Below are 24,510 nucleotides of genomic sequence, written 5' to 3'. Positions count from 1 at the left end.
TTTTTGATCTTTTTTTAAAAAATCCAGTCCTTATATTCATATAGCGGTGTAAGCATGGCCAAAAGGGGAGGTGCATTGTGACATCACTGATGATGCCACTGATGATGACAGCACCCTCACTTGAAAATCTTATTTATGTAAGGCACATGAGAAAGAAAATGAACTGACTCTGCAACTGTAAAAATGCAAAGGGGGCGCAAATGTGCAAAAGAGCTGTACCCAAACCAATTCCAGTGTTTGTGGATTAGCTGCTAAGAAAATGAGGAATAAGTTGAGCATGCAGAAAAGCCACATAAATAGTTACTGTCCTGACTTTGTTTCACGGTAAATATTACTAAAGGGAAAAAAGGGCACAGTTATCAGTACAGACAGTCATCCTGTTATTTTCTTTGGTTCTCATCTGAGTTATGTGCCAAACACACGATATGACTTAACAGCAGAGATTCCCAGCATGATGCCTGCAGGTACTGGGGTGGCCACCAGTGCATTTCCAGCTTTCCATGATGTCTTAACGTAGGCAACTGGGCAAACTGGAGATCAGTTCCTCCTCACAAATGGAAATGTTATGTTAGGATTAAACCTTGATTTTGTTCCTCCCCTCAAATGGGGATTCTAATCTCCAATTTGCCCAGGTTTATTCATCATGGCAAACTGGAGTTTGACAGAACCGTTTTGAAACCAGGAAGCCTTGACTTCTCCTCTGTGTCAGTAGGGAGCAAAGAGGGAACGCACAAGCATGTCAACATACCTGTATTCAGGGTTTTTTTTCTGGGAAAAGAGGCGGTGGAACTCGCAAGAGGGAAATGAGGGAGAAACACATGGGATTCTTTGAAATCATATTATTTTCACGCACTATTGCCGAGTATTTTCAAGAGGTGCCGGAACTCCGTTCCACCACGTTCCCACTGAAAAAAAGCCCTGCTTGTATGAATTGCTGTCTGATGTCCAAACGCTGAGTTTACTCAAGCTTTCTTCTTCATTCTCAGCTTCCCATTCCTTGAGGGATAAGAATACTGGCCAATGTACGACCTAGAAGTCCAGTGGCACCTGAAAGGCTAACAGCATTTCTTCCAGTATGAGCTTTAATGAAACGGAGCTCACTTCTTCAGCTACAATAGGAGAAATAAATAGCATAACCTTAAGTTTTACACAAAATTACATAAAGGGAGGGGGAAAGGGAGGAGTTGAACAGAGAGAAGCCTAGTATAATAAACTGAGTGAGATTCTTAAAGATTGCTGAAATAAATTATTTAAAGTGTTCAGAGCAGTTCATATATACTATATAAATGCTTGATTTTATTTTTAAGTTACAGCAAATAATCTAAACTTTTCTGAAGGACATGTTTACGGTTAATTCAGCCTTTTATGTCCGATTAATTGGTAGGCAGGCCAATTCTCATTTAGTTTCTTAAGGTTAGAAGCAGGCTATATAAAATTAGCTATAATATGTCTGTTATATTTCTGTGTGAGTTTCACCAGAGAGAAGTACAAGCTTGGATCCTGTGGTGAATTTCTGCTGGTGGAACAGGACTTCTTCACCTCCCCCTCTTCTGCTACTGTCCAAAATTATCTCTGAAATGCTACTCCTGAGCCATAGGAAAAACAGTATGTTGGGGCATGTTGGCAGTCTGCAACAGTGTAAAGGAATCTATTAAAATCATCCCTCCTTCCATTAGAGGAAATTCACCATGGAATCCAAGCTATAATGTCATAGATACAGAGGAGTTAGCTGTGTTAGTCAGTAGTTGCAAAATAATAAAGAGTCCTGTGGCACCTTTAAGACTAACCATAAGCTTTTGAGAACCACAGCTCTCTTGCATCTGACGAAGAGAGCTGTGAAAGAGCTCTCTTTTGCATCTGACGAAGAGAGCTGTAGAAGCTATAATGTGTCAGTATAAGGGACAAACCTGACAAAATGGTGCAAGATTGGATCTACAGAGTGGTTTTAAAATCACTAAATGTCAGTTATGAGCATTGCATTCTACATAGCTGAGATTATGGGGCAAGTGACTTCTTGCCCACAATGTTAGACTGATCACAACAAAGGAAATGCTCACTTCAAAAGTCCTATCTGGTGTTACAGCCATCAGGAATAATCTTTCTATCTGAAAGACTCCGGTGATGGACTGTTCAGAACCATTTCTCTCCCCCCAGACTTTCTCATGCGTTTCTAAGCAGTTGGGTCAAAAGTGACAAACATTTAATTGTTTATTGGTAAAAAATTTAATCAGTGAAGTATTTTAATTTTATTGTTGTAAGTAGGGACTTTTTAAAGTTTGGAATTACAGTAGAAGTGTAAGTAAATGAAGATATTAAGGATAACCTTTTCTTGTAATGATGACTGAAAATTTTAACTAAATTGTGACTAGTCATAGACAAACTGCTTTGGAAATACAGGCAGATGATTAGTCAACTAAAAAGTCTTTAATCAGCTGAGGGCCTTAAATGGAACTTCATTCCTTCTGTGGATGGTGAAAATTATGTACCTTACAGCTGTGTTGATTTTAGTACCTGGTTTAAAAGGTGGCCCAAATGTTTCTTATGGGGAAGCCCAATAGGAGTTTGGCATGTTCTTCTTATTCTCCTGTGTTGGAGATGGTTACCATGTGTTCTGTTTTTATTGCATTCATATGAATTCAGGATTTCCCTGGCTCCGAAATCTATCCCCACAGATACTGAGGGTTTATGTTAGTCACAGCATTAGGAATTATTACACTGAGGTAAATGAGTTGCAGCCTGAACTAGAAGCTACAATGTATTTTCAAGCACTCCCCTATTTAAAGGAAGCGGTTTAAGGGCCTCTGAAGCAGCCATCCTGATGAAACTAAGCAGGTGCAGGTCTGGGCCCAGTTAGTGTCAAGATGGGGGACAATGTGATCTCTCTCTCTGTATACTAGCTTGAGCCCCCCCAGAAAAAGATACTATTATGTACAGTTTACCAATACTATGCTTTTTTTAAAGTATATTTTTAAGCAGGGCTTTTTTTTCAGCGGGAACATGGTGGAACGGAGTTCCGGCACCACTTAAAAATGTTCACATGACCAGTGACCCTGCCCCCTGATCTCCAGACAGAGGGGAGTTTAGATTGCCCTCTGTGCCACTCGGCGGTGTGGAGGGCAATCTAAACTCCCCTCTGTCTGGAGATCAGGGGGCCGGGCCACTGGCCATGTGACCATTTTTGTAGAGGGCAATTTAAACTTTAAAAAACTCCCCCCTTGTTCCGGCTGACCCAAAGTGATGTCATTGTGCGGTCTTGAGTTCCACCGCTGAGTTCCACCACCTCTTTTCCCAGAAAAAAGCCCTGTTTTTAAGCAAAGCAATCTCTGGAAGTTACACAATTGAAGAGTGACTGAATATAATCCACTGAGCAGAACTCCCAGAAGTGTCAATTAAAGGCACAGCGAGGCATGGGGTTCTACCAGTGATCCTTGTTACGACATAAAACGGTTACAATCATCATGTCCCCATTTTCATTTGTGAAGTTCTGTAGGATACGTGTGGTAGTCTTTTTCTCCTTCCAGTGGGAACCAGATAAAGGGAACATATCTTTGGTACCCTTACCAGGTCACTGGTACCTATTGTCTGAATATGCCCAATACTACATCCTTGACAGCATTTTAAACATTAGTATAATTGGACACTTCACATGCTTAAGACGTTCTCCATCAGGGTCATATTTTTGGTCATGATCGTGACATAGTTAATGTATTTGTCTGATGATAATGACACTATGTGGATGACATGTCGTATACCTATCTTTAATAGTTGCATTCAGACAAGTGTGAATGTAATAATCAAGTCTCAATCACAGTATGCCTAGTCTGAGGAATATTGTGTTATACGGAAATGTAGGCATTCATTGCCTTTCAATAAGGCCTTAATTTGACACGTTGTAGAATCAAGGAACACACCATTGATTTTATATCAGCATGCAAAGCACCAGGTATTTGTAATGAAAGAAATAAATTGCTTCTTAATTAAGACTGAATAAGGCAAAATCATGGATCTTGAAGATCTACATAGTATTAATACATAAGTAGTATTAAGATCTATTCTATACAAAAATGTTGTGTTTTTCTGGAAAATAAATAGATCTGAAACATAAAGGTTCATCTGGTTGTGTTTTTCTTGGTGTGTTTTTTGTCTTAGAAGAATTTGAAGCAGGGCTGAAGTATTTTGTTTTTCTAATACACTTTTTTGTTTCATTCCAAAGAAAATGTAAAAGAAATATTCGGGCAGACCATTATTCACCATCATATCCCTTTTAATTGGGACTGTGAGTTTATCCGATTGCACTTTGGACATAATAGAAAGAAACATCTGACATATTCAGAATTCACTCAGTTTTTGCAGGTCAGTTATTTATATTTTTGTTGTTATAATGATTCCCTTTCTTGTGCTGCATTAAAGCTATTGAACTTGCTATGAATCAATTTGTGTTATGCTAAAGGACTAGCAGAGCAGATGATTTGCTAATCAAAATACAGCTGCAGATACTTTCACTCAGTAAGTCTCTTTAAGCCACACAATGTATGTGTTAATGTGTGTGTATTTAAAGAGCTGTTGCGTGGATGATGTGGTCCAGTCCACAAGATCATGGCAAGCATTATTTTCTGACAGGCTAATCTTAAAAATACGTTTGCACGCTAGATTTCATATCAGAATATCAGGTTTGTGCTTGTAGTGACCAGCTTCACAAGTTTTGCTTACCAGGTACTTACTGCCTATTCAAGAACAAGAGCATGCATGAAGAAAAAAGAATTCAATAAGGTCATTTTCCATCTCTTGCTGCCTGGGGAAACTGCATTTAGTTCACACAAAAGAGACAACATTCCTATCTACTATAAATGATAGTGTCCAAGAGCATTTGGTCATAGAGCCGGGTGGGGAGATGACATGTGAAATTTAAGTTTTGGGAACAGTGATTCCATGCTATTACGTTTAGCATTTATGTAAATGGGAAGTTGCCCTCAAATTCCAACACAACCACACTTGATTCAGAAGAGAACTTTTCAAACATTAGGATATGGAAACTGATAAGCAGGGTAAAGCACGTCAGATCTCTTCAATATGGTTGGAAATTATTTAAATCCACAATAATGGATTAGGGAGAGTATTGCTCATTTAAAATTAGAGGAGGCCAGCATGGTTAAACGAGCATATTCAAGAAATCCATAGATGGTAAGAAGGCTTCCTTTTAAAAGCATAAGTAGAAGGAAGATGAAAAGTTCTGGCAAACCTAATGTAAGTTGACAGTAATACAGGCAAAGGGGGGAATATGAGAAGCTCGTTGCTTAAAAATGTTATGCAGTAAGAACAGAAGCAAGTCCTGGACCCTGTGTTGTTCAACATCTTTATAAATGACTTTGATAGAGGAGATGCTCATTTAAATTTGCAGATGATGCTAAATTGGGAGGGGTTGCAAACACAGTAGAAGACAGAAGCAAGATTCAAGGTGATCTGGACAGGCTGGTAAACTGAGCTAAAACTAACAAAATGAATTTCAATAGATAAATGTAAAGGTCTGCATTTAGGTAGGGAAAAAATCAAAGGCACACATAGGATGAGGGAAATGCCTTGGCAGTAGTAAATGTGAAAAGGATCTAGGGGTCTTAGTAGATCATACATTGAACATGAATCAGCAATGTGATGCTGTAGTTAAAAATAGACATGGGCACACATTGAAATATGAATCATATTTCATGATGAATCGGGCCAATTCATGTTACGCAAAAATACGTTTTGTAGCGTCGTGTTTTTTATGAAATTCACGACTTTTTGGCCCGATTTGTGAACAATTCATGATGCCAGATAGGCTGGCGCCGATTCATTGATTCCCTAGGCAACACAGGCCCGGAATGTCTGCAGGCCTTAATCTTAGCCCACATAACCTTGATAGGCAGCTCTCCTTGCCAACTGGAGAGCTTCCATTCTGCCCTATACAGTGAGGAGCAGGGGGGTTAATCCCCTAGGCAACTGAGAAGATGGGTCTTCTGTATCCATGGGAATACCAATCTCATCCCCCCAAACCCTGTTAGGCAGGTCTGTCTGCCAACCATAGACCTCCTGTTCTGCTCTCTATGAGTGTTTGTTATATAAGACACCTCTCTCTGCCTCGTGCTTTTAGTTCCAGTAGACAGAGAGTGAGGGAGGATCTGTTGCTGGGATTTAGAGTGAGAGAGAGTGAAGTTTGGGAGCTTTTGGCTGGATTTGCTGCTGCTGCAAAAGAGACTGAAAAGCCTCTTTCTTATTTTCTTCGCTTGTTTTTGCTGGGAAGGTCTTTGGGTGAGGGTACCTTTTTTCCTCCATCCCACCCCACCCTAGTCTCAGGCCTTTGCGCCTGGCTTTGGGTCTAGCTTGACTGAGGCCTCCCTTATTTTTCTTTGCTTGTCTTTGTTTCTTCTTAATTCTTTCTCTCCTCTTTTAAGGGCTCACACTTGTTTCCTTTGATTTTATTTTGTGCACCTCTCCCGCCTGGGCAGGTATCTGTGTGGTTGTTTTGGAGCCCTCCCCCCAAGCTCAGTCTCAGAGCCACTGCCTGGCTCTGGGACCCAGCTTTGTGGGTTCCGGTCAACATTTTACAATCTTGGCCAAACTGGGAGGGTGGGTGGAAGAGGGCCTGCTGAAATCTCCCTGCGAGTTTGGCATCTCTGGGTATGAAGGGGGCCGTTAAAGTGCCCTGGGTTTGACGAATCATGAAACTAATGAATTGTATCACAAAATGGGACAATTTCATGGAAGTTTGTATTTCATGATGCGTGGAAAGCGACGAAACGCGAAACTCGTTTTTTTCCTGTTTCATGCCCAAGGCAAATTCAATTTTAGGCTGTATTAACAGAAGTATAGTGTCCAGATCACGTGAGGTGATGGTATTGCTTTTCTCTGGTTAGACCTCACTTGGAGTACTGTGTTCAGTTTTGGGCACCACAGTTTAAGAAGGATGTTGACAAGCTGGAATTTGTCCAAAAAAGGGCAACAAAAATGGTGAGGGGTCTGGAGGCCAAGTCTTATGGAGAAAGGTTGAAGGAACTGGGTATGTTTACCCTGGAGAGGAGGTGACTTGAGAGGTGATATGATAGTCCAAGTATTTGAAGGGCTGTTGTTACATAGAGGATGGAGCGGAATTGTTTTTTGTTGCCCCAACAGGTTGGACCAGAAACAAAGGGTTAAAAATAAAGCAAAACAGTGTTCTGCTAACCATTAGGAAGAACTTCCTGACAGAGTGCTTCCTCAGTGAAACAGGCTTCCTTGGGAGATGGTGGGCTCTCCTTCCTTGGAGGTATTTAAGAAGAGGCTAGATAGAGTAGAACACGAGGTACCAAAATTCAGGATCAAGTTAATTTGGATACTTTTGTCTATAGCCAAATCATTAATTGCATCAAAATGGAAACAGAAAACACCTCCATCACTAGCCGACTGGTATAATTGAATTTGGGACTACTTTATAATGGAGAAAATAGCTGATCGACTAGCTCATTACGAAAACCAGAATTACAAATCCTGCTTTTCAGAACAATGGCTCCCAATTATAGAACATCTACTAACAAATGAAACAGCAATACAATCAAGACCCAAAGGAGACTATTATGATCAACTGCCATTCTATTAATGAAGAGAAGGTTCAACTTATATGTTGTATATATAAAGCATACCATATCTGTACGGTTTAGTGATCTGTCTACTCAAAATCTAAGTTATTGTTAGTTGTTACTGGTCAGTTATGAAATGGTGTGTTCTGTTTTAGTTTTATTGTTCTGTTATGTACAAGTTTTAAAAAATCAAATAAAGTTGTAAATTAAAAAAAGAAAAAGAAGACGCTAGATAGTCATCTGACAGCTATAATGATTCTCTGGCTCAATATGAATGTGCACAGATCAGCAGAGAGAGTGCATGAAGGGATGACCCAATGCCAGGCTCTCGTGGCCTTTTCCTATATGCCCAGGGGTCAAGAAGGAATTTTCCTTCAGGCCCGATTGGCCGGGGATCCTGAAGGTTTTTTGTCTTCCTCTGGTCATAAAGCAAGGGTCACTGAGGAAGTGGGGGATAGCTGTGAATTTCCTGCATTGTGCAGGGGGTTGGACTAGATGAGCCTTGAGGTCCCTTCCAATTCTATGTTTCTGTGTTATATGTTTCTAAACCAGCCTGGACAATAGTGAAGCTCTTTGATGTTAGGACAGAAGAATGACTGAAGAAAGACTGGGTGATTGGGTGGAAGCTGAATGAATTCTCTGTACTGGTTTTCGTTGAGACCAATGTGGAGAAGTTGCCCGTGTCAGAACTGTTTTCAGGAAGGTTAGTGGAAGAACTAAAATAGAGTTCTGAGAGGTGACATTCTGGGGCCGGGGCTAGTTTTTAATTTGTCCAAGTCCCTGGATCCAGATATCATATACCTGATGGCTCTGAAGGAATTCAAATTCAAATATATACAACTTCAGAGGACTGAAAGGCAATGAACATTATGCTGATTTTTAAAAAGATCCAGAAAATTACAGGGGAGTTGGTGTAATGCTTTCGCCAGATAAACTGGAAACTGTTGTTAAAGACAGATTTATTAAACACACAGAGGAACAAGCTGTACCGAGGAAGAATCAGCATGGTTTCTTTAAAGAGAAGTACTGACTCACTAACCATTTAGAGTACTTCAAGGGGATTAATAAGAATGTGGACAAAGGTGATCTAGAAGATGTTACATACTTGGACTTTGAAAAAAGCATTTTATCCAAGTCCCTTGCCAAAGACTTTGGAGTAAATTTAGCTGCAATAGGATAAAGTGATGGGTTCTCTTGTAGATTAGGGTTGAACAACAAGGAGTAAAAGTAAGTGGTCAAGCTTTGCGATGAAATGCATCAGTAATGGGGTTCCTTGAGGGATCCTTGTTGGGACTACTCCAGTGCCATTTAATTTGTCATAAATGATGTGGTTAGTTTTTTTTCTTTTGATAAGTGGTCAGTGGAGGATTGTAGTAGACAGACTCCCGTTGCATCCACTTCCTGTGTCTTCTGCAGGTCTTTCAAAGGTATCTGGTTGTCCACTGAGTGAAATGAGATGTTCAACTAGATGAACCACTCCTCTGATCCAGCATGGCTGCTCTTATATTCTTGGGCTGTGTTGTATTGCAGTGTAATACAATATTTGGGTTCAATAATGTAACGTGGCTTTGTACATGTTGTTACCCCCACCCCCAACAGTAACCCCAAGAAAAAAAAATCTGTGCCAAACCAAATCAAATTCTATGGCAAGAAAAGTCAAATTTGCACCAAGTGTCAATCAAGAACTTGAGGCCTTATTTCTGGCTGTGTTCCTTTTAAGTTGGTCTGTATTGCCTTCCAGCAGTGTAGGTCAAATGGAGACGATTGCATGTAGCACAGATTAGCACTTTCTGACGGCTGCTACAGTAACATTTCATAAGTGCTGTTCGAAAATCCACTTCTTACCGAGTTTGGTTAGGTTTTTTTGTTTTGATAAATGTCCAGTGGAGGACTGAATGATTCTTATTGTTCTTATGAATTGCAGCAGACAGACTCCCATTGCATCCACTTTTTGTGACTATTTTTGGATTTTTTCACCCAGGAGTTACAGTCAGAACATGCACGGCAAGCATTTGCACTGAAAGATAAAAACAAAACGGGCATGATTACTGGTTTGGATTTCAGCGACATCATGGCCACCATTCGTTCACACATGCTCACTCCTTTTGTGGAAGAAAACTTAGTCTCGGTAAGTGGCACGAAGCATCTGACAAGTTACTTATGGCTGTTGTTCAAATAGAAATGTACATCCTCAAATATTGGGAGTTCAGCACTATCCATTTTACAGGGTTGATTTTGCTACACTTACAGGATTTGCCTAGGGCAGGGGTGGGCAATTGTTTTGGCTTGGGGGCCACTTTGTGGGAGCGGAGGTTAGCAGAGGGCTGCACCTTTTTAAATGATTGCATTCATTAGTTAACTTTGCATTTCAGAAAAGGTATAAATTGTATCATAAAAATCAATAAATATAAATTAAATAAAATAGTGGTAGTTTTATTCAATTTATTTATTGTGCTAATTTCATATCATCTATAGCTGCAAGCACATTTAATTTTAGAAGGAAATTTCAGTCCAAGGTGGATTTTTCTGACTGTCTTGGCGGGCCACAAAAAACTCTGTAGCGGGCCGCATGTGGCCCGCGGGCCGCAATTTGCCCACCCTTGGCCTAGGGTGATACCTATAAAAATATCAACAATAATAAGCCAGCAGGGAGAAGGCCAGATTGTTCTCCCAATAATTGGTAAAGACTTGCTTTCGATAGTGCTATTAGTTCCTTAAGATTTCACATAACCCAAGTTTTCACTCTGTTCTTTTTACTACAGAAAGAAACAAGATTTGTCTCTCCCTTTTATCTGAGTATTGTTTAGAGCGGAACACTTGAGGACTATTGGGGTTGTTTGTTAGTTGTTGTAGCAAAGTGGAACAGTCAGGAAAGCATGAGCTCACAAGTAATGAAACGCTCTCCAAGCCACTATTGTAATGATAAAACTTACTTTTATTGAAACTGATTCATACTCACTTGTACTTCTTAGAGTAGCAGAAGAAAACATAGAAATATAATCTAAATAGCACTGTAATCGGGAATAGTGTTATTTAGGTTAGTGGCCGGCTAATCCAGCTGCACATGAGTGAGAAATATGGGTGTCCCTCTTGGCATGCTTGCTCAGGAGAATTGCAGAAAGTGTCTTGCTTCTTGCAAGACCAGGAGGAGGGAGAGAACAAAGGAGGCACAGAAAGAAGAGTCAGTTAGAAGCTTCCAGATCAAAGAGAGGCATCACACAAATACAATCTGCTTCTAATGTAAAAAGGAAAATAGTGCCTCCTCCCCGGTATCCAGGCACGCTGAGTCACTTCTGTTCCAACAAGGACTTCTATCAGATTCAGAAGACTTGTCTCCTCTTTCAAGTTCCTTTGAAAGAAGTAGATTAATTAAAGTATATCACTTTACCACTTTGTGAGTGTGTGTGATGCTCTGAGACCAGCTGCGTCTGATTTACACTGGAGCCTCTGAATCAAGGTTAAGGAACCTAGTTGATTCCTCATTATCCAAAATGTTTTGTTGCTATTCAATAATTCAGGTTATCTGCTGTCATTTCTGTTTTGTATGTAATCATTATCTTGTTGTCAAGGATACTTTCCTTTAATTTCAACTTGTGCTAAAGAATCAGCACTGGCTGTTCATCTGTTTCCAGGCACAATTCGAAGATTTCTGCTTGTTTTTTACGCAGTCCTTACCCTATTATGTTGTTTATTGAGTGTTCCAGCAGTTGACCGTATTGCCCTACAGTGTATAATCTGCCTTGATCCTCACTGAGAAAGGTTGACTATAAATGACGTAAATAAATAAAAGTGCTGGTTTTTGCCTTTCAGACCCAAAGTAGCATGGGGCCATGGTACCCGCCTCTATCGTACTGTCCAGCCCACCCTCTAAGTTCTTCCACACAAGCCCTGCTTTCTATGCCCCACCTTCAGAGGTGAGGTGGGTGGCAACCAGAGTCAGGATGTTTTTAGAGGTAACGCCTCCTGTGTGGAATGCCCTCCCTTTTGAGGCCTGCTGGGCCTCCCCAGTCCCCACTGCTCTTTTAGCACCATTTTTATTGTGTGGTTCTAGTCTGAGATCTATTTCATAAGACATGTTTCATGCTCTGGGTTTTTAATAACTGACGGCTTTCATAGCGTGTTTTTGGTATGTTCTACTTTGTACACGGCCTGAAGCAGGCTCTCTGGAGAAGCAGCATAGAGATTTTTCTAAATGAGTAAATACTCCCCACCATCTTAATGTCTTGATGTTCTGCTGGCTAAATAAAGGAATTTATTTAGGAATGCAAGTCTTACGTTTGTTGTAGTTCTCTAACTATAATTTTTCTCCCTGTACTGCAACTGAATGAAGCTCATAAAGAGTTCCAAATTTTATAAAGAAGCCTGTATAAAGGTTTTTTCTTTTCTTTTTCCTTCCCTAGGCTGCAGGTGGATCTATTTCACATCAAGTCAGCTTTTCCTATTTCAATGCTTTTAATGCCTTGTTGAACAACATGGAGCTTGTTCGAAAGATATACAGTCTCATAGGAGGTGCTAGGAAAGATGTTGAAGTTACAAAAGGTAAAGCAGTGCATGTCATTAATTTTGTGATCATTGAAGCTGAAGATAGTGGGGTGGAGCCAACCTTTCTCCAGGGAGCCTTCCTTCAATTTAAGCGGCTCTTCCCCCAGTGGAAGAAACCCTTAAGTTGAAGGAAGGTTTCAAACTTTGCTCACTGGAGTGGTAGAATAGGGGTTAGTGCATGGAGCAAGATTTGGACACATTGTCAGGCCACAAGGCATTGGTACAAGCAGTTTTTCCCATCCACTTCCATAATGGAGACAGTCCTTCACATGTGTTCCCAGTATATATTCTTCATAGTAGTGATCGTGGAGAACTTCTGGACAGAAGAACTTGATGTGCTCACGATAATTTCCACATGCTCCAATTAAGTGCTTGTGGAAGGTTTGTCATTCCACAGTCCAAAAAGGCCATTGATGTGCAATCTAGAGGTGTCTTCTTGCATTAGATGTTTTAATTCCTCTTTAGAAGAGCAGCACTCTTTGCATAGTTGGAATGTGGTTGACCAAGGCATCTATAAGATCATGTCTGTGATGTAGTTGAGGGCAAGTGACACAATGCCCACCCCTGTTTGCCTCAGTCGTGTAGTGACCCTAACGTGAGCGTTTAGCCTTTAAAGAGGGGAGCCTCTGTCTAGGAGAACTTGGAAAAAGACCTTGCCGGTAACCCGTACCTGACGGTGAACATTTTAAGAGTGGAGCAGGTCACTGTTTTTGGTGTTGCATGGTGTATGTCTCATGCATGATCCCAAAAGTCACGATTCAGTTTAGTTGATTTAGTAACTGCTTGCTACACTTCTCATGGTTCCCTCTTATTACCATCTTTTCCCCCTAGCCCATTTTAGTGCACTAACAATTGCCGATCTTCATGGTAGATCACATCATCAAAGGATGTGTTTGTGTAGGCTTGAGGTGGCTGAAACCCTAACTTGTCTTTTCATGTAAATTTTATGATAGTTTAAGAGCTTCTTTGATAACAATCCTTCTTATTTAGATCTCTACCTATTCTGTTGATTATCATTTCCCCCTGACTGGTAATGAAAATCATATTTCTTTGGCTGTTGCCGAATATATTTTGGTTGTCAAAGGCTTTCACCAGAAAAATACAACAGATGCTACGATCAGCAAAAGACAGTAGAGACCACCTCACCTCTGCAGGAGTATACCGCATACCCTGCAGCTGTGGACAAGTTTACATTGGGACCACACAGTGTAGCATCCAGACAAGAATAAAAGAACATGAAAGACACTGCAGACTTGGCCAACCTGAAAAATCAGCAGTGGCTGAACATAGCCTAACTCAAACAGGACACAGTATCTTATTCCAGACACTAAAATACTGGGCAACACATCCAACTACTTTGTCAGATTGCACAGGGAAGCCATTGAAATTCATAAGCATAAACACAACTTCAACAGGAAAGAAGAGACTTTAAGAATGAATAGAGCATGGTTTCCAGTCCTGAAAAACACCAAACACCAGGCTAACAAAATACTTTACATCTTAAAATAGCCCTGCAGATAAGATTAGCATATCAAGCACCAATCCATATGCAAAAGAACCTCAGGATACAGTGAAGCTTCCCCCCATTAGCGTTCCACACCCTGGGAAACTCTTACAGGATGACTCAGCCCAAACCCACCTTCCTGAGTAGATATAAATTACCTGCTAATATGTTCTCCACACATTGACAATGAGAGATCTCTGTCTTTCGGTGCTACACCTCTGAAGATGCCAGTCACAGCTGCTGGCGAAACGTCAGGAACTACAATGCCAAGACCACGGCCATACAGCCCGGAAAATCCACAACAACCAATATTTTGGTTGCTCTAAAAATTCAAGCCAATTCTATTAATTTAGTGCGAGGATAGCTAGAAAGCAAGCTTGTAACTTACTTAAATTTAAATCTACATTATCTAAATATAAGTATTTATCCTTTCTTAAGGTCTGGAGTTTTCTTAATGTTTTACCCCTATTTGTATTTTGTATTATTTGTTTAAAAGCCATGTACTTTGTGGACTTTGTGAATAAATGAAATGAATGACTGTAACTGCTTGCTCTGGTATGTTTGTGTAAATGTGGGAGCTCTGCATGTGTCCAAATGTTGCACAGATACAGTGATTTAATTTGTATAGGGCTGCACAATTGGAGCTGATTTAGAAAAAAGGATGTGAGAATCTAATCATCATTTTTAAAGATGCTAAAAATTTCATACAGCAGGACAATAGCCAGAGCTATTTATGCTGCATATATAATAAGAGCTGTTCCATTAGTCCTTAAGATTTTCTGCAAGGCATAGTTTGAATCCATATTCAGTCCCTTTTTAAAAAAAAATTTGAAGAGAAGGTTCAGCCCTGAAACTAGCGGACTGCAGGTGCCTCGGACCATGTACGAAAGACCTTTCTCATTGCTGGAAAGCTACAGTCATCCTCTGTCCACCCAGGGGGGTATGACTGAAGTTTAAAAGCTTTCCTTCGAGCATTGTTACATTGACTTTATCCAGAGTAAATTCCATTTGATGCTCCTGTTTGCTGCTCTGCTGTTGATGATCTTCTTGTTGGTGCTCCTTTCACTTTGGAGTTCAGCTTTTGCTTTCCTAAGGCTTTGCCAGTAATGAATTGTGTAATAATTTTTTAAAAAATAATTATGCACAGTCAGGTCTTCTATATTCTTTTTCTTAAAAAACAGAGGAATTCTCCCAGTCTGCTATCAAATTTGGACAGGTTACACCTTTGGAAATAGATATCCTCTATCAGCTGGCTGACCTGTACAATGCTACAGGGTAAGGATAAACATAGCTTTCATATTAATATTTTTCAATTATTTTTCCTAAATGGATTTTAAAAAATACTGACAACAGCAGACTGAAATGCAACATGCGGCCTAGAGTTTATATTCCTACGTGTTGGGTCCAAAACAGCATTTCCACGGGTGCAGTGACTTCTACCCACGGAGCATGAGTTTCATGGTTCCACTCTCCTGCAGCAGCCCAAAATGCCTCCAAAATCCTGCTCCTGGGGAAGATGAGATCCCCAGAAATAGAATTTAGTGGGGCATTTGGGGCTGTGGTGAAAGGGGGGGGGGACATGGAAGTCCCTGTGCCTATGGAAACGCTGTGCTGGAAAGGGTTGGTGACCAGCAGAAGACTGGAGGGATGGAGACCTGATGGAGTGTTATGAGATGCTGCAACCTGACTTTCAGTTGTGTAAATGGAAGTGACATGACCACAGAGATTGGGGAAATTTCTAGAGCATTGTGTGATGCCATTTGTCCCCCTGTCTCTCCATTGAGCACTGGTATGGGATGAGGAGTGGTGGCAGAAGATCCCCTGATTCAGGGCTGTTAGCAACCCTGGATTCTACTCTACATCTCTGTACTTGTCCATTAACTTCCCACAACTCTTTGCCCTTGCTTGTGATATCTAACAAAGATTTTTTCCCCACAATCTTGCATACAGACGCTTAACACTGGCTGACATTGAGAGAATAGCACCCTTGGCTGAAGGGGCATTGCCTTACAACTTAGCAGAACTCCAGAGGCAGGTAGGACTCTTCAACCAAATATAAAAACATAGCAGTTCTAGATGTTTCAGGTGTCCTGAAGTAAAAAAAAATATACAATTGTTCTTGTTGAAAGACTTTTACAAAATTCACATTTATGGCTGTTTTGATCCACAGGCCTTTCAAAAGCCAACCCTTTTAAATCCCCCCTCCCATTTATTTTCAAGCTATCTCAAATTTTTTAAAAACTAGTTTGACATGAGAGCTGGTGGGGCAGGAACTGCCTCTGGTCTACACGCATTCAGCAGCTCATTTAACAACTCCCAAACCTCTTTAAGTTAGGAGATTGTAATAAAAAAAAAAGTGGGTTGAGGCTTGGCTTGGAAGGACTAGCTGCCTGACGGGAAGAACAGAAAACACTCTGGTACATGCCTGGGTGACGGTGAGCAGGCCTCTTGGATGACAGCCAAAGTGATCAAAAGGAGGTCACTCCTAATCACAAGAAAAGGAGTTGGGTTGCTTCTTTACATTGGAGGTGGCCGTGCTCGTTTATCTTGCTGTGCTAAAATCAACAACTTAAGTTTAAAAGCAAACCGTACAGATCTGGGCATTTGTACCACTTTAATCAACCTTCTAGGTATTGATGGTTGAGGAAGAAAAACGCTGTCTACTGTCAAATAATTTTATGAATCTGTCTATGCAGATGTCAGTATTTTGCAAATGATTACATTATCTGGATTGTTTTGTATTGAAGCTCCTCTTCAGAATTAACTTGTGTGGTATTTCAATATGTCCCTTCTGTTGCCTAATAACAGTCTTTCTTTGTTACTTTTTTTTTTACAATCAGCACATGAAAGATTTGTTAAGACTAATTATTGTTCATGGAGATTGACCAGGACAGTTTGGCTAGACTGATTATTGAATTTTGCCTCTTTTGTTTGATCATTGTTGGGCCATGTTTCTATAGCAACAGGAGGGCGATAACCCCCATTTTGACATTGGCTGTTGGAAAAAACTGCATTAAAGTAGTCCCCCATTTCAGTAAATGGAACTTCTAAAGAAAAATTGGTTTGCAGGGGGTGGTTCTCCCCCTGTGCTCACATTTGTAAATTGTTGCCTACTGGAAACTTTAGAGCTTTGGGAATGATTAAACATTTAACATGACTTGAACCTGACTCAGTTTTCCCAAATAGGATGATGTCAATCGTATGGGCTAGGAAAAGATATGTCCAGAAAATGTTTTAAGTTAGAAATTCAATGGAAGCTCAAGAAGTATTCACTGCTAGAAGAACAGTAGGATTTGAGTCCAGTGACATCTTAGAGACCAACAAGATTTTCAGGGTATACTGTTAGAAGATGTGATGGCTATTTTTTTTATATACTTGTTTTTTAAAAAGGGATTAGATAAACCAATGGACTGACTTCCAACAGTCGCTTTTTGAAGTAGCTAAAAGGGGAATCTCCATGGTCAAGAGCAGTACAACTCTAATTATTGGTGGTCGGATCAAGTACCTGGGATTGTTAGGTTGATCATGGCTTCTTTGTTTGCTTTTCAAAGGCATCTTCTTGGCTCCTGTGGGCTGCTGATGGACCATTTTTAGGTTTCTCAGCACTGTACCAACATATCCCAGGAGTCATGCAGTGTGACTGGTCGTTGTGCAGTGTCTATGAAACATATTGTTTTCTGTGTTTAAATTAGCAATTAATTACTTTTCAGCCTACATTAAGGGGAAAAAAACAGCACAGTTAAGCACACAGTGTAATGTATGACATTCTACAGGTTAATTCTGTGACATAATACCCATCTCCATTTTTAATTTTTGTTTATTTATTTATTTATTTGATTTAATTTATACCCTGCCCTCCCCACAGATGGGCTCAGGGTGGCTAACAACATTAAAAAAATACATTAAAAGTCACAAAACCATAAAATCAATAATAATTTTTTTAAAGTCATTAAAATAGTCCAGGAGCAGGCTATTTAAACAAATATTGCGAGTCCGTATGTGGGCATAGCAGATGGCCAAGGGCAGCCCCCAAAAAAGTGGTGGTCTTAGATGGAAGAAGGAAGACACCCGCTGGCACTCAGCCAAAGGCCCGGTGGAACTGTAACAGGTCCCGCAGGGCCCGAATCTCCAGCAGAAAAGTGTTCCACCAGGCCGGGGCCAGGGCAGAAAAAGCCCTGACCCTGGTTGAGGCCAGACGGTCCCCAGACGGGCTGGGGACCACCAGGAGTTGCTTGTTTGCAGCACGCAACACCCTGCAGAGGATGTAATGGAAGAGGCGGTCCCGCAGGTATGCAGGTCCCAGTCCGTGAAGGGCTTTAAACAACAAGGTTATCACCTTGAACCGGGTCTGGAACTCCACTGGGAGCCAGTGCAGCAGGCACAGCACAGCTGTGCCCCCCTTTTACTGTGCCCCCCTTTTAATGCCCCCCCTTTTACAATGTCAGTTTCATAGATCCACAGATGTCTGGAGCCTTAAAAATAATCTTTTGAATAGGGGCGTGTTTAGCACTCTCTGATTAGTGTGCAAGACTTGGGTTAAAAAACAACAAGTCGAAGTACATTTTTGGCATGTATGGAGTTCCGTTTTATATTATGAATCAATTTAGAACTTCTCAAGGAAACAATATTTGATTCATAATCTATCCAAGCATTAGGAGAGAGACAAATTTGTGTTCCAAATGAGTTGTTAAGAATTTGGACACCATTGCTAACAAGGACCTATTTTTAGGCCTGGTCCTGGTCTACACAGGTAGCAGAAAATTGACTTCTAAGTAACAGAATACCATTTTTAAATTTACCTCTTCCTGTGAGCAAAAACTTAGCACAGCAGAGAGACTACTTCTAATTCAGACTTCTACCTGCTGTGTTCCTTTTCTATTTTCAGAAAGGTTCTTTTCCCCTCACTCAGGACAGCATTTAAAAACATGGTTCCTTCCTCATACTCTGAAATGGTACAGATTATTCCAGAGTCCTAAGACTCCACCATCTCTTTCAACCTCATGTGAAAACTAGGCCTGGGTTTCATATGTGGCTTATATTTATTTCATTTATTATTTTTTTTACTCCACCTTTCCTCTCTTGGCTCAAGGTGGCTTACAAGTAGCTATTAAAACATCAAAGGTTTAAAACCAGAAAAAAATCCCAAAGATGCCCCCCCTCCCCGCAAAGATGCCTGCTCTTCACATCCCATCAAAAGGCCTGGCAAACGCATGCTTTTCAGCACTGCCGAAAGAGGCACGGAGCCGGTGTGAAGAGGAAGCTGATAATTGCTACCATGCCCTGTGCCTTAAGTGATGGTCTCAGCCTGGTGGCACAGAAGAACATGCCATTTGAGTGATGGAAAGTGGCATTCTGTACAGCGGGCACGGATAAATTCTTAACTTTTTATTAACACCCCTTTTTGCCTGTGTTTAGCATAAATAAAAGAGGTAGCGTTTCAACCATATTTGCTGCTGATATCATCAGGGAAAGAGTTCCTTTGTCTAGTTTCTAAATGTCTACGTACACTGGTTTCATGGAGAGATGCTGGTGACAGTAATTTTCTATTTATAAATATTCATGCTCTGAAAGCCATAGCGTTAATTATTCTAATTTACATATCCTATCTCAACACAGGCTTATAGTAGGCACCTTCATAAATAGGCTGAAAGTTATATTTCCATTACAAGGAAAGAGAAAACAGGCACAGAGTGACAAACGATTGGGACAGACACAAGCATGCAGTTTGGGATTAGGGTTTCTTGAGGATTATAAGGAACTGAACAAACAGAAAGATTAAGGAGAAAAGGTACATGGAGCGCAGTAAAAACTTCAGCTGGAAATATTTCGACCTTCATTTCTTCTCTGTATTTTTATTGAACCGCAAAGCCCAACAATAATTTCAAATACTGGGAGTTTCTTTGGGGGAGATTTGGGAAGTTCCAGAGAAATAAACAAAAGGCCATGCAGATAGAATGCCTGAGAGACTATGGCGTAAGCTTGTTAAATGAATCAGTAAAGGTGAAAATAAACTGTAGAAGTATATCCCAGTGTAGGAATTTGCTGTGATTGTGGAATCATAGATGAACGCATAGAGCTCTTCTATCTGAAAGTGCTGCTCCATTCTCTTCTGTTGAGTAGATAAGGCAGTTTTGTATGCACATCTTTGGTGCATGTGGTTAAAATGAATGAGGCAGAGCATACCTGGGGCTCAGGTGCAAGGTAATTCAGTTGGTTTGGTCATGAACTTCTGAGCTTCCTTTCTGAGGACTAGTAAGATCTTACCTAGTAAACCCTTTTCAGACATTGCTCCTATGTGTACTGGAAGCCTCTTAACCAAGCATAGACTCTCTTGGTATGCATGATCACCATCTTGTGTGAACAAGGGCAACATGCTTGCACTTAATAGTTTGGGTCGTGTGAACTGACCACTGAATTGATCAAGGTATTGTTTAGCATGTACCAAAGCTCTACATACATAGAAAACTTAAACATTGCCCACACAAAATGGCAGTCATGCATATTGGGAACATCACAGGCAGCACACACTCCTACTATGTAAGGATGCATTGGGTACAGGTGAATGTAATGTATGAGAAAAGGCTTATGTTTAACTTAAAAGTTTGTGGAGTGCTCTGTACCTTTGGGAGGGAAAATAAGTAGACACAGCTTAACAAAATAGTCGCTTTTCATTCATGCTGTCTTTGAATTATGGGCATCAGGTGATCTAAATGGAAAAGGTTCCATATGAAAAAGTGGTGCTCCCTTTTTGTCTTTTTATTATTTATTTTTCACTTTAAAATAAATATATATCCTATTTTAACAAGCATACCATTCTACGGCCTTACTCGCTGCCACCAAAACAACAAAATTATAACACGTTATACATCAGACGTTAAAAAATTTCAAACAAACAACTATACAAAGAGCAAGATTTGGGTCCAATAACACCCTGAAGATCAACTAGGTTTCCAGAGTATGGGCTTTTGAGAATGATAGTTCCCTTTGTTAGCTCTGACTCTTGAAAGCTCACATCCTGGATATCTAGTTGGTCTTTAAGGTGCTACTGGATCTTGGTCTTCTACTACAGACCAACATGTTTACGTGCCTGAATCTAACTATATAAAGAGTTTCTTAAATAGCAGTCAAAACGGATTTTCCCAGTTCCAATAGTTAATGAAAGGTAACCAAGTTTCTACCGATTTCTACATTGATCATAATATCCATGTCTACATATATCTATACATAGTAATCTTATTACTAATCATTATTGACCAAACCCTATTCAACCATTGCCTCAATGCCAGGATTGTTTCTTGCTTCCACATTTGAGCCAGTCATTCTGGGTGCAATAATTAAATGCTTGAGCCAAAACACTTGGTGATTCCGCACATGTTGGATAATGCACTTCCAGTCCTCTTTATAGATCATTTGGAACAGATTTTTTTGTGTGCAGAACAAAAAATCCACCTTAAACGATTGATAAAGTGCATTGAAAGTGCATTATCCAACGTGTGCGGAATAAGCCACTGTGTTACTTTCCCATTCCATGCAGTACCTGACCGAATAGATGTGTTTTGGGGGGGATAAACCCCAAGCACATCCCAGAATATTAAGATTTTCTTTTTGAACCATATTCCACAAATCTATACCAATATGTTGTTATACTGTCTGATTTGGTTTTTTTACTCTCAGTTTTACAAATGCTCCATGCACAGTTGCTGCTTTCAATTCTTGTACAGCTTTTTCACGTTTTGTGTGTGTGTGTGTGTGTGTATGCCTGATTGTTTCCCTTCTCTTTTCTTGACTCACAGCAATCTTACAGCAATCTGGGCAGACCCATCTGGCTCCAGGCAGCTGAGTCTGCTTACAGGTTCACTCTGGGCTCAATTGCTGGAGGTGAGTGACATGTCTGTATGCTGTTTTCAAGCTTGGGTTGAGGTAATATTATCTTGCTGTGCTGGCGCAGACCAGCTAAGATGCTGTTCATTGTTCCCCAAGGTAAGGATGTTAGGGCTCTGAAGAGAGCTCTGTATTGTTAAGCCCCTCCCCCTTCCTTCAGCCCTTGATCAGAAGTCCTGACAGAACGCTGCCCTGGCACTGCTGGCTCCAGACAGACTTCAGAGCAAAACTTGCAGAATGATATAGATAAGTCTTCTCGGATACAGCCTTGGACTCCCCTTTAATTATATTCGACGGGACTGATACCAAGAACAAAACTGAAGTGAAAGAAGGAATGGGGGAAAACTTGACATCTTTGTCTTTTGAATAGGTATTTATTAGTTATGCTTTAATTACTAATGTGCTCCTTAAACAGTATGTAGTAACATGTCTGTTTATGGTATAATCTCTCTCACATTCACTCTGGGTTTTTATAACTTAACGTGAGCCACTGACTTTGGAGCAACATTTATTTTATTTTAAACGTCATTTATACCCTTGCCTCTCTTCCCAATGGGGATCCAAAGCAGCTTACATCATTCTCCTCTCCTCCATTTTCTTTGCTCACAACTGACCCTGTGAGGTAGGTTAAGCTGAGAATGTGTGACTGGCCCAAAGTCACTCAGCTAGCTGCTGTCATCATCATCATTCTGTGGCAGAGCTGGGAATTGAACTTGGGTCGCCCAGATTCTAGTCTGCCATTTCAGCATGTGCCAACAGTGGAAGATCCCCTCCATAGGGTTAGGAGGGCAAGCCATTTTGGTAGCTTCTTCTCCTCCCCTTGTATCTCTTGACATGTCCCTTTTATTTAGGGTTGCCATGCCTCCTGCTATAATAGGAGGCCTCCTGGCACCGGTGGGAGGAAATGGGGAGGGGACTAATGGGTACCGACAGTACACTGGTGTGTTTACATCACTTCCTGTAAAAACCAGCATAGCAGATGCTTTGCCATTTTGCAAAAAACTCCGTGGTGTGTGAAATGCTAGAGTGTCTACCATGTCACTTCCTGTTTTTACCAGAAGTGATATAAGTATACTGTTGTTCCAGGCCCCGCCCCCAATTCTTTAAAGGTTTGCTGCAGCAGCCTGGCAGCCTCACATTTTATCCCTGAGGCTCCACCCATGCTGGCCAAGCCTAGCACTGCTCCTCCCTTCTCTGAGTTTTGTTAATCTCTTCACCCCTTCCTCACTTTGCCTCACCCCCACTGGGTTTGCATAGGACTAGCCAGAGAGACTGCCCACTGTGCCCCTAGCCTACAGCTTAGGCTGGCAAACTGCCTACTCCTGCCGCTGTGCTCAGCAGATGCTTAATGAGGTGAGACTCTCCTGCAGGTGGTGCACCTCCACTCCAACTGGGGCCATTGTGCTGTGCTTGCTTCCCAAGCAGCGCCCTGCCCTCTCCTGGAGCAGCTGCTGCCATTGGCCCTCCTCTAGTGCCTCTGTGCCACAGTTCCCCTTTTATCTTCAGCAAGAACAATTAAGCTATCAGTCTGCTTGTGTTTCCCCCCACCCCCTTGTCCACAGAGGTTGGATGGTGTTCCCGTCATCTCATAGCTGCTCCAAATGTTTTGGTGAATGGAGCTGCCCAAGCGACATTTTGTCAGGGCTTCTGATCATAGGTGGTGGGAGGGGGAGGGGAGAAACATAACTATGCAGAGGTCTCCTCGGAGCCCCGCCATTCTTACCTCGGGGAAGCAGTGAGTGGCATCTTAACTGATCTGCACCAGCACAACAAAATTAATATATTTCCTGAAAGGCATGAAGCAAAAATTTTAAAGGCACTGTGAATATATGCAGATTGCTGTTCCCTCATGACTGGGTAACTCTTAACTATCCCGTGGCTCAGTGGCAGACCATCTGCTTGGCCTCCATTTCAATCCACGGCACCTCCAATTCAAAGAATTAAGTGATGTGCAAAAGACCCTGAAGAGCCACAGCTAGTCAGATTAGACAATACTGGCCTTGATAAACCAACGGTCTTCACTCCTGGGCTTCACAGGGCCCCTTGTGGGTGTAGCAGTCGGTATTCTATCCGCAAAAAAACAACATTATCCACAATGGCACATTGTCATGTGCACACAGAACAAAGCACAGTATAAACCTGGATTGCGTTTTGTTTATAGCTGTAGGAGCTACTGCCGTGTACCCCATTGATCTGGTGAAGACCCGTATGCAGAACCAACGCACGTCTGGGTCAGTCGTGGGAGAGCTGATGTACAAAAATAGCTTTGATTGTTTTAAGAAAGTTTTGCGCTATGAAGGCTTTTTTGGCCTTTACAGAGGTAAGTGAACTAAAGTGCCACGTGCATATGCTTTTAGATGGGTAGCCTTGTCGGTCAGCAGGCTTTGAGTCCAGTGACACCTTGAGACCAAGATTTTCAGAGTATAAGCTTTCGAGAGTCAGAGCTCCCTTCTTCTTTTCTATGTGTATGCTGTCATTTAGACTTCCTCAGATAAGTTTGGATCCAATGGCCCTGCCCTTCCTAGAGCAGTCTTCTGTGACTGCTGAATATGCATCAGTGAGGTTCTGGGAACTTCTGAGGGCAAAAGGCCTTTAAGCGAGGGCGAGGAATCAGGTGTTGTTCTACCCCCACCCTTTTGCACTCGTGGAAGCACTGCTGGTGAAAGAGAGAGAAAACTGGTGATCTCCCCTACCCCACACCCATTGCCCTCCCAACACGTTGGATAGCTTTTTGTTCTTAAGGCCCACTCTTGACCATACCTTTACAGAAGTAATAGGAGGCTGCCGTGGAAAGGGGAGCATGTGCTTCTGTAAGCATTTTGTTCTTGTAGGTTGTAGGAGCTGACCCTTTTTGTGCACGGTTTCAGCATATTCAAATGTCAGACTGTATGAAATGCAGGCTTACTGTCTGTGTGCACGCATGTGCAGAGTATTTAACTGCATTAATGGCCGTGGGAGGTGGGGTTCCAGGTGTGTTCATCTATTAGTTCCTTT

The 24,510-nt window shown here is 41.3% G+C and overlaps 1 protein-coding gene across 1 annotated transcript in view; it reads left to right on the top strand.

Moving 5' to 3' along the window:
* Positions 1-24,510, top strand: part of SLC25A12 (solute carrier family 25 member 12) — a 79,902-nt gene that overhangs the window by 24,377 nt on the left and 31,015 nt on the right. The window contains exons 5-11 of the mRNA XM_054971650.1: positions 4,214-4,353; positions 9,571-9,717; positions 11,990-12,128; positions 14,817-14,910; positions 15,586-15,670; positions 21,429-21,513; positions 23,678-23,836. Coding sequence (XP_054827625.1) covers positions 4,214-4,353; positions 9,571-9,717; positions 11,990-12,128; positions 14,817-14,910; positions 15,586-15,670; positions 21,429-21,513; positions 23,678-23,836 — 849 coding nt within the window. The remainder of the gene's footprint in view (positions 1-4,213; positions 4,354-9,570; positions 9,718-11,989; positions 12,129-14,816; positions 14,911-15,585; positions 15,671-21,428; positions 21,514-23,677; positions 23,837-24,510) is intronic.

The sequence above is a fragment of the Eublepharis macularius genome, chromosome 2 (assembly GCF_028583425.1).
Source record: "Eublepharis macularius isolate TG4126 chromosome 2, MPM_Emac_v1.0, whole genome shotgun sequence".
In the NCBI taxonomy this organism is placed as follows: Eukaryota; Metazoa; Chordata; class Lepidosauria; order Squamata; family Eublepharidae; genus Eublepharis; species Eublepharis macularius.
Note: the sequence above shows the minus strand (reverse complement) of the source record. Positions and strands in the feature narration are given on the sequence as shown.